The 10,647-nt window shown below is 38.1% G+C and overlaps 1 protein-coding gene across 1 annotated transcript; it reads right to left on the bottom strand.

Moving 5' to 3' along the window:
* Positions 1-223: 223 nt before the first annotated feature.
* On the bottom strand, positions 224-9,739 carry LOC149832235 (ubiquitin C-terminal hydrolase 15-like). The gene is made up of 12 exons (XM_090014393.1): positions 8,678-9,739; positions 5,548-6,416; positions 4,801-4,922; positions 4,617-4,705; positions 4,276-4,361; positions 4,023-4,185; positions 3,732-3,855; positions 3,412-3,569; positions 3,008-3,092; positions 2,677-2,889; positions 1,846-1,907; positions 224-1,128 (listed from the first exon to the last, which is right to left on the bottom strand). Exons 1-12 carry the CDS (start codon positions 8,965-8,967, stop codon positions 408-410), a joined length of 2,982 nt encoding a protein of 993 aa, XP_089870519.1. The 5' UTR covers positions 8,968-9,739; the 3' UTR covers positions 224-407.
* Positions 9,740-10,647: the final 908 nt, after the last annotated feature.

Below are 10,647 nucleotides of genomic sequence, written 5' to 3'. Positions count from 1 at the left end.
AGTAAGACAGGGAGAGATCTGAGGGAGGTCAGACCTCAAATCGAAGGATCGCCTTCAGATTTGAGTGGTACAAAAGCGCAGAACTTGTATTTCAAAAGAATATATTTGTTATGATAAAAAAAATTGAGACATGGATTGCTTTATCTAAAATAAGCAGCTTATCTTAAATATTCAAGGAACAAAATTACACATTATCCCATGGTAATAAAAATTAAGACATGGATTGCTTTCTTTAAAAATAAGCAGATTATCTTATATTTTCAAAGAACAAAATTGCTCATCATCCCATGATAATTTAATTTACAGCCCCATTGGACTTGAAAAAACAACACGGGGCATGCTGAGCTTTTGGACTAAAGGGATGCATAACATCAAGGGCTTTGCACTAAAACTACAAAATCTAGAGACTACAGGCCACAACAGTCAGAAGTATGGAATAGACCATCTTTGGGGTAATTCCTATGCCTCAAAGACATGCTGCAATGGCTTCCAGAATTCATCGAATTGTTGAAAGGAGCACCAACCTGTTCTGAATGCTTTACACTATGTACATTGCCAGGTAGTTGAGCCGGCATCGAAGCATCCAGAACAAACATATTGCTTTCTGAGAAGTATCTCGTCTCCATTCTGCAAGGAGAGAACATTTTACAGGAAGTGGCATGATGGAGATAATCTGATATGTTGGAGCTGTTAAAAATTGCAGCAGTCTCAGAATGATCCATAGTAGTGGTGGAATATCTATCACTGTCTGTAGTAAATGATCCATCGTCCGAGCTTGTAAAGATGGAACTGCCATCGCTTGAAATTATATCTGAAAAGTCCATGCTAAAAGACTTTGAATGTTTTCTAGAGAGGAATGCCCCATGGGAAGTGCCCATGACAGGATGACCAATACTTTTGTTAATACTATTGTTTTCCGTCTTCTCACTGCTTCTTAAATAGGGAGGACGCAGAAGTTTTGAATGCCTATGGGGCAGAGGATTCTCCACAGAGGTTTTGCAATGACTATCAGAAGCAGGACAATGTGCTGCCTTTGCTTTGCCTGAGGTTTTGCAATGACTATCAGAAGCAGGACAATGTGCTGCCTTTGCTTTGCCTGTGTAAACTCTTGGAGAGCGCGGAAAAGACCTGATAAGTAACAACAATAGAAGAAAAATGATTGGCATGCAGGAATAGCTTTGGTAAAGGGGCAGACGTGAAAAAAATTATATAACAGAGTATGCTAGTTCAGAGTCTTCAGACCATGTATAAATAAAAATGTCAGGATTACAAAGTCTAACGCCCTGTTTGGATCTTTTTTTATTTATTGTTTACAAAAATAAATGAAAGCACATTTTATAAAAAAGATACTTGCCCTTGTTTTTAATTAAGTAAATGATTGGATCACCAATTCTTTAAACTAGAATGAAGAATAAAAAGAGATTAATAATGAGGGTGGTGGTGGTGGTGGTGGTGAAGGTGATGGAGATTGCAATGATTAATTGATGATGGTAATAATGGTGGCATTGATAATGGAGAAAGTAATGGTGGTGGTGGTGATGATGGAGGACACAATGATGGTGGTGAAGAAGTGGTAGTGTTGGTGGGGTGTTGTTGAAAAAGATGGTGAGAGGGCAATGGCGGTGGTGGCGTCACCATGGTGGTAATGGTGATGGTGATGGTCATGGTGGTCATGGTGGTAGAATGAAAGAAAATTGGTTGTGTAAAAAAAAAGTCCCCCTTTGTTTTTTGAAAAAGGGGGTGAAATCACATTAAATTTATAAAAGCTTGTAAAAAAAACAAAAGAACAAAACAGCAAAACTTGCTATTTATAAACTCATCCAAACATGGGGTAAAAGCATGTACCTGGAGTAAAATAGGATGTAGGCCCCCTCTGACATAACCTGGCTAATAGGCACTGGTTCAACCTGTGAAAAAAAAATCACAACTTTCAAGTGGTTGGTCATATATCAATCAGTAGACGTGAGATGTTGTCATGTAGCACACAAACAGAAGCAAGAGAGAGAGAGAGAGCTGTAATGAGGCCAGAAATCTCTGACTCAGACTCGCTTATTCTGAAACCAAAAGGTGACAAAAACCTTAAACGAACAAAAGGAAAAGCTAAAAAAAGAAAGGACTGATTTCCTATGGGTGAGAATGGAAATCTAGGGAAAGAACACAGTGGTTAAGATGCCGCAACACTACATAATCATCACATTTAGCCAAAAAAAAATGAGCACACCCATTAAGTGGTGCTAGACAAGCACAATATTTATAGGAATGAATTTTGAAATCGAGATTAATCAGACATTTGACATTGCGACCCATTTCTTTCAAATTCATATGGTAAAAAAATATTAAAAAGAAGAAGAAAAAATCAAAAACATTTTGTAGCAGCTCTTTGCAAGTCCATGTCATGTCTGCTAAAGACTCCATGATCCCATTGACATGATAATCTGTACTAGGGATGTCCCACCAAATAGATATGAGACTGGTTCAGCTCAAAGTCCATCAACAAAGCCAATGGGTTCTATACCAACACAGACCATGTGATTCGTCATAATTTTTCTCTTTCTTACATATAAGGAATGCAAATTATCACTTCATTAAAGATTGTGCATCTTATCAGACAAACAATTTTACTAAAACCTCAAATGCATAAAAATGGAAATTTACGACTATATGAAACAAAATTACCTCAGTGTCATCAACCCTGAACCAAGCACCTTGCAGATCCTTCACATATGATACATAGTGCCCTGAAAAAGAGTTATTTTGTGTATCCAAATGCACAACTACGCCATAAAGCATGTAAAGTGGTGGGGAGTCGCTGGTTCCTGTCATGTATGGAATCATGTCCAACATCTCGGGGAAAGTGATGCATTTATTAATTTTGCCATACTTCCCCGTCTGATTGAGAAAGCAGAAAACATCAGATGCATCAAAGCAAAAAGACAAGTGTATGCACGTCTGGTCATGTGTGTGTGTGTTTTTATACATAATAACAGGTGAAATGAAAAAGTTCTACCTGGAACCTTTTGAGAACAATTGTCAAAACATTTGGTGCCTCATGAATATTCAACTGCTTCCTTGCTCTAACGTAAGCGGAACACCTTATGAAAAAAAGACACAAGTTAGTGAAGTGATGGAGCCATCTGCAATCTGCAAGCAACGTGTGACAAGAAAAATTTTAAAAACATGTAGCAAGCAAGGACTTAGAAACATAGTTGAAATCAATAGCAACTCAGTATAACGCAGAACCCAGGGAGGGGCTGCGAATAAGACAGATGATGACAAATCACACTGGGTTGAATCAAATTCTTTGTGACTCAGATCAAGTTTGGCTTAGGACAAGTTTTTCAGATAGACATCCTGAATTGAGTTATTGCATCTTCTCATAATGAAAAAGACAGCAGACAATGATTGCCACACCTTCCACATCTGTACTTGTTCTCCCCATCCAAATCCTCAGGAGATGTGAATTGAGCTAATGCATCCTCCAAAGACTCAACCCAACCAAGGATCTCCAATGTAAGGTCCATAATGTTTTCATATCTTTCTGACTCATGATGACATCTTAAACACTTGACCTGATAGTGGCAGTGGAAAAAAAAGTGGTCATTTTAAACAAAATTCAAAGGAACCATCGTGAAAAAAGATCAGAAGGATGAGTCACCAAGAAAAAGACCCAAAACTAAAACCCCAAAGGACCGAGAATGAAGGACTGATTTTTCAAAATGCAACTACATCACCTTTGATCTAAGGCAACCACCAAATGTCTGCTGTATGAAGGTTGTCTCTTGCAATCTGGCATCAACATTCTTCTCACCACCCAATCCAGACAGGCATATGGATTGCATTGAAGCAACTAGAAGCCTGAATATAAAAGGCTATGTTACACACAAAAGAGAGAGAGGTCCAGTAAAAAAATTTGCAAGAAGATAATGATCCGAAACAGCGACTTTGCAAGGGTAGAAGACAAATAAACATGAACAAGCATCTTATAAGTTACAAATTTAAGTTTTGACAGCATATTCACACACCTCAAGAACTCATGCGCATCTTCCTGACTTCCACTACACAAACGACCACCAACCTTCTGCAAGCATGACAGGATACCACCTGGAGATAAAGGACCCCCACCCTCCCTAAGTTTTGATACATGATGCTCAAGTTCGCACATAAGACACCAATCTCTCACACAGCCTGCAAGATCACATAAATAGATAACCAAAGATATAAGTTTCAGTGTTCATTCTTTGTAGCATGAGAAACCCAAGAGAACAGAATAAGTACATGTCCTGGAATGAGATCTCTGAAGTAGGTAACTGATGAGAGGCTTTGTGTAGGTTAAGCATTGGAATATGGCATTGGCATAGCAACTGCAAAGTAAACTATGATTAAATATGGTAAAGAAACATTGAGAAATATGAACAGCCAATTTATCTTATTAGTGAACTGTGGAAAGTATAAAATCAAAAGAAGGGGCCTTATCCTCTTCTTGAAGAGCACCAGAGATAACTTTCAAACTATAATCACACAAATACATTGGTTGTATGAATCCAAAAAAATGCTTAAGTTGCTAGGTCATGTATGCAACAACAAATGTCTGTAAACAGATATAAGCACACCAGTACCTGTTTCCACAATTCAAAAGCCCTCTAGGAGATAAGTCCAGGACATCATAATTAAAGAACTTGACAAATTCTTCATAAGGAAAGAGCATCTGCAAAATTAAAGCAAATCAAACATGTCAACCAGATCAGAACAAAGACAAGAAAGTTCCATCTTTGCAGCCTAACAAAAATTAACTAGACATACCTTGTTCTTCTTTGAACTGTCTTTGTCTTCTGCAGAATCCCACATAGGATGTTTGAGGGGTTTCCTTGGACCCATCTTATCTTTAGAGGAAGCACTTACTGGTGCAGATGTATTGGAGATTTCTGCAGTAGGAAGTTACAAGTACAAGTAAAGCCAGAAAGTTGATCCCTTGTAGAGCTTAAGACTTATACACAGAAGATGAAATCAGAGCTCTCTCTCTCTCTCTCTCTCTCTCTCTCTCTCTCTCTCTCTCTCTCTCTCTCTCTCTGAGAGAGAGAGAGAGATCAACTTCTGATGAATTGCAGAAAAATGAAAACATCCTCATTGCCCACGAAATGTGGTATCTCTTCAACTACACTAGAGATATTCATGTAAGTTTATAATTTATGTTGCATCGCCACCTTTCTGAGTTACATAAGCACCAATTTCAGATGTACCTGGAGCATAGATACAAATTGCATCTAGTAATATGCACAATGAAGGCATCTAGAAATCTACTTCAGTAGCACGTGTCTCAATAGGGTCCATGCTAGTTAATTGTACATATATGCTCACCAATGCAGCTAACATTTTTTTAGTAGGTTAAAATGGCCTCAGTTATTTGATAAAAATGCATGGTGCTATTGGCATGTATGAAGGTGGCCACCAATTTAGGCAGGAATTAAGAGTTCTCATTTGCTATTGCACCAAAAAAAAATCACACAAGCTCATAAAACAGAATTTCATGTGGAATTTCCGATAACATACTTGAATCCATGGTGATCTCAGCATTCTCCATTTCTGAAATAGAATACTTTCTGACCTCTGATTTCTGCCGTACAGATGCTTTAGTTTCTGTCATGTCCAGGGCACCATCTGACATTGTTGTCCCCTTAAATGGTTTCTCTGGTTTGGAAGAGTTCAAATCACCATCTTCTTTATCAAGATACAAGGATTCCCTTCTGTGACCACTTGCAGAGTAAGAACTAGGATCTGTCTTTTGACATGCTCCCCGTTCATTTCTCTTGGACTGGTGGCTCTGCAATGATGATCTCTTTGATGCTAAGATGCCAGATGAACAACCAGTCTCTGAGAAACTCTCATTATTTTGATGACTGATTTTGAGAGGATCCTGGTTACTTTCTCGGATAGGCTGTTGGCAGACCATCTCAACAAAGCTTTCATTTTCTTCTTTTCTGGAAACTTCACAAGGAGCATTTGCTAGTGATGCAGATGAACTGCGTTTGCTAACAATTCCTGCATCTTCCTCAGGAGTTCTTTTAATAGCATTGGCAGGAATTGGTTTGTCAGTGTCCCCGAATGCAGATCTCGTCTTCAAGTTCAAGCTTTCTCCATTGACCTTAAAATCAACCCCATTGTCTGGAAGCTTTCTCTCTGCATTCAATATATCAGACATATTGGTTGTAGCACCAATAGTAGCATTAGAATGACTGGTCCTTTTAGACAAGACTCCATCCCTAGGACTCATGATGTCAGACTTAAGGACATTCTCATGAGGCGTGGCCCTTGGGGATGGTGACTCTGACTTTGCTGCGCTACTTGTGAAGCAGGTATCTAACAGCTGGCATTCATCTTTATGCCCTTGCCTCCAGTGAACTATTTGGCACTTCCCAGAGCTGTAAACAGGGCATTGGAAGTTAACATTTCTTATGCTTACAAAGATCCAATTCATGCAGTGCAAAAGAGCAACACTATATCAACCACAGGTTTGAAGAAAGGCTGAAAATAACCCAATGAAGCTTTAAACGTGTAACGTGCAACATGGTTTGGGAATCAATGTCTTGAAGTAAGTCTCAGTACCACGCCAACTTGGTGAAACTATGACTCATGGCAGTACCCTGAGCTGCACAAGATCAACATCAGTCACCCTTCGGCTTATCTCACACTTGAGGCCTGGAGACAAGCTGATTTGATCCAAATTGACAGAGCGTTTTAAGTCTCAAACTAGGTGAGGTTGACAGACAATAGGTGGTTTTGATAGTAAATACATCCATATGCTGATCTCAAGCAATATGACATAATAATTGTTTACTGTCGATGTAAAAGATCAATTTTTGCTAACTAGGCAAACTTGAGGATTGACCAACTTCATAGACGGTATATGTTGTTTTGATGCTGTCAATTCATGTACAAACTACACAACCCTTTGTAAAAGAGTATCTTGTTAACAATGTTCTCAATTTTCTGGCACTAGTCGCATCACTGTTTGCCCCACACATTTCACAGAGATGTGTAGATTATTTATGGTGGATTTGTCAATTTATAGTTTGATAAATTATTTGACTTTTGAGTGCCTCTTAATTCAAATAATGCACTAGAACCCAAACAATGGAACATCCCTATTGTACTGTTGGGAAATGATCCACAAAAATATTGTTTTGTTTCCTTTATATCTTCCATACAATTTTGGTTGATGAAGACACTTTCATAATCAAACATGTCAAAACTCGAAATCTAATAAAATATGTCATGTCTAACTTGTTTCACAACTAGCACTTGAACTATCATGCAAAGTTTTATGGCAACAGCCACTTTTGGGTACTCAAGGTAGTATAGAAGTGACAAGCGAACAACATCAGGGATCACCTTTACTACCTATGGTGCCAAAAGCAAAAAAACTACCTTCGATGGTCACTACCCGTATTTTCATTCTAAAATATACAGCAATTGAAGATTTAAAAGGCACATTTTCGCCATTTTAGTGGTGTAGAAAGGAAGGTAGAGAGATTTTGATACCAGATCTAAATTTTAAGCATCTTGCGACAAATACCTTTAACAGCCTAGGACTTGACATTTATACAGGCAACATGGTGATCAACTAGGGCAGCAAGTCAGCTGCTTAACATCATGCGTCAACTGGGCTTGGGATGTTAGTCTAGTCAGGAGCCTGTCAATTAATCACCCAAATCAACAATCACAACCTTATTTTGACAACAAACGTTCCTGAAAAATAGGCTTTTTGAAGGAAAAGACTGAAAAATGTGTGAAGACCGCACAAAGTAGGCACAGTCAAAATGTCATGGCAAGCAATGAATTATGACTGTAAATATTTCTATTATGCCTTCATCAGATTGCATTTAAGCTGTTGCCAAGTATTTATATGGGCTATTTTTATTATTTCTCTTATACATATGAAAAATGAAAATAGGTCAATTACATGAAATTACCATACTTATTCAAAAAGTAAATGTTATAAGTTGTTTTGGTGAAAAAATAATCCCCACAAAACAACGTTATCTGTCATCCAAACAACAAATTTCAGAAAACAAGGTTAACTGCTTGTCATACAAACAGAAAAAACAGGTTCTCATGGTTTTTAAAAACATGGCTTTGCACCATGTTTTTCACATTACTAGTTCTCCTGAAAACCAGGCTGATAAGAAAGATGTTGATCATGCTAATATCATCTCTCCCACCTGAACTGAAAAAACAGAACAAATAAAAGAAGCAATACATAGATGAAATGCATTCAGGATCTCAATCAGACCTTTCTCCTTCTGAAAGAGGATCATATCATGTATCATTTATACAGTATTGCAAATATCCACATAGTTCAAATAGCATCATTGGTTCTAAATTTGATTGCTACAGGGAAAAAAAAGAAAAGAAAAGAAAAAGAAATAAGGGAAGATATAAAAGAAGAATAAAATGAAAGAACATTAGCCAGTAAAAATGGATGCAAGGTACAATGGCACATAGATGCGTATCTCAACGAATTAGCAAGTGGTATAATCAAGAAAGAGGCCAAAGAACAGACACGTGAAGAACAGGAAAATTTGGGAAAGGGAAAGATTAAAGAACAAGAAATCTCAATGCCAAAAATTAAGTCTGCCAAGACTTAATCCACAGTAAGCATGGTATTTAGAAGAAAGCACACCAGTATCTGACGGACTTGCATCTGGAGCATCGAGTAGTTGCAGGCCCGAAGCATCGAGCACAAACATAAGGACCAGCCTTGAAAGGAGAACCAACCGGGGGAGAATCAGATGGGGGAGGCAGCGACTCCACTCTGAGGGCTTCTTCAGATGCTAACTGAGCAAGAATTCTTATCCTCTCCTTCTTCTCCAATGTTTCCTTCCATTTACCAAGTAAGAAGTAGGCAACCAATGGAAGCACAACCAATGCCACCAAGAGGCCAGGCACATCAGCTTCCCTCGACTCAAGCATGTCCCCACCAACATACTCATGTCCAACCTCTCCCTCCCCACCTTTCTACAAGAAAGGTCCTACCGACTTGAATGAGATGGCACCATTTCCCCTTAGGAAAAGCAAAGAACAAAAAAAATCACCCAAGATTCAAATTCCCAACAAATGAAAAAAAAAAACTTTTTAGCAGAAATGAAACTAAAAAAACCAGAAAAAAGTCAGGAAAACAAAACAGGAAAAAACCAAGTTTTTCCAGAAATAGATGTTCTGTAGGCAAGCCCACAGTTAAGTACTAGCGCAAACTATAACCAAGATATTTTGCAACACAAATGAAGTATCCAACAGACTGCACAAGCTGCAGACATGGGCATTACCTGATTCACGGTTTCAGGTAAAAGCCCAGAAAATGAAAAAAAAAATCAGGATAAGAAGACCCCAGATGAAATTTATCCCAGAGAAAGGAAATATCCTTACTTTCTGGTCTAGGCACGTCATGACAAGCCCTTTAGTGGACATGAGAAGTGCTCATCAAAACGAGATGCAACAATGAAAGGAACCCATCCCACAATTTTTAGGAGATTAAAAAAACAGAAAATGAACCAACTTTCCAAGAAAAACGGATTGTACAAAACGAAGATATGAAATACAGGATTTCATTAAAAAGAAACACACTTTTTTGTTATCTCCCTTCTTTCTTTTGATGGATGGTGTTCATGGTTTTCTCTAACATCACAAAAGAAAAGCCCAAGAGAATCTTTGCTCTGTTGCAAACCTCTATGCTAACCCTTGTTAAACGGGAAAGGGCAGGATGGAAGTAACGGAAATGCTTTAAAGAAAGATACTTTTTCAGCGAGAAAGAGGATGCGGGAAAGAGTCTCCATTTGGAAGACGAAGCAGATCTTTGTTGTTCAATCATTAATGGGGACTAGAGAGAGAGAGTTATACCTTGAACAATCAAAGAAATCACATGCTTTCTCCCCCCACCCTCTCTCTCTCTCTCTCTCTAATCTCTTCTACTCAAGACATTCATTCCTCTCTCTCTCTCTCATGGCATCAGATAAAAAAATTAATTACAAAAATGCTACTATTTCACTGTTCATTGAGAAGGTCTTCATATTTACCCTTAAAATAAGAAAAACTACCCAAAACACTGATTTGGTATCATGAAACACAACAAGCACTCAAGTCCAAAGTATTTGCCATTTTGTACAGTCAGGGCAGGAAAGTAAGGGAGGACGTAAGTAGTCACATAACTTCAAAGCCTTTGCCCTTGAAATGTAGAGAAAATAACTCAAATGCCAACTTCATAAGATGCAGCAGACATAGTCACATAAATTTTCAACCCTACAGTCACAGTCAGTGAGTCAGAGTCCTACTTGGAGAAGGTACACCAAGAGATGAGATTTGATGAGATGAGCTCCTACCATCTCAACCATGTGACATCAGTCCTTTTTAATTCCAAAAATTTGTCCTAATTAAGACATTTTGTATCATAAAACAATAAAAATGATATGCTTATCTATGGGATTAAATAGTGTGGTTTAATCTTATTAATAGTTTTTTACTTCTTTATTAGTATTCCCTCTGATTCTTCTTTGTCACCTTTGCTCATGGACAAAACTCACATGGTGACCCTTGACTGGTTTTGAATAGGGTTACCAGTCTCGCTGGTAACTTCGCTAAAATAAGGCCAGTGGGGCA

This window comes from Nuphar pumila, chromosome 7 (assembly GCF_984573655.1).
Source record: "Nuphar pumila chromosome 7, dmNupPumi1.hap1.1, whole genome shotgun sequence".
NCBI classification, from domain to species: domain Eukaryota; kingdom Viridiplantae; phylum Streptophyta; class Magnoliopsida; order Nymphaeales; family Nymphaeaceae; genus Nuphar; species Nuphar pumila.
Note: the sequence above shows the minus strand (reverse complement) of the source record. Positions and strands in the feature narration are given on the sequence as shown.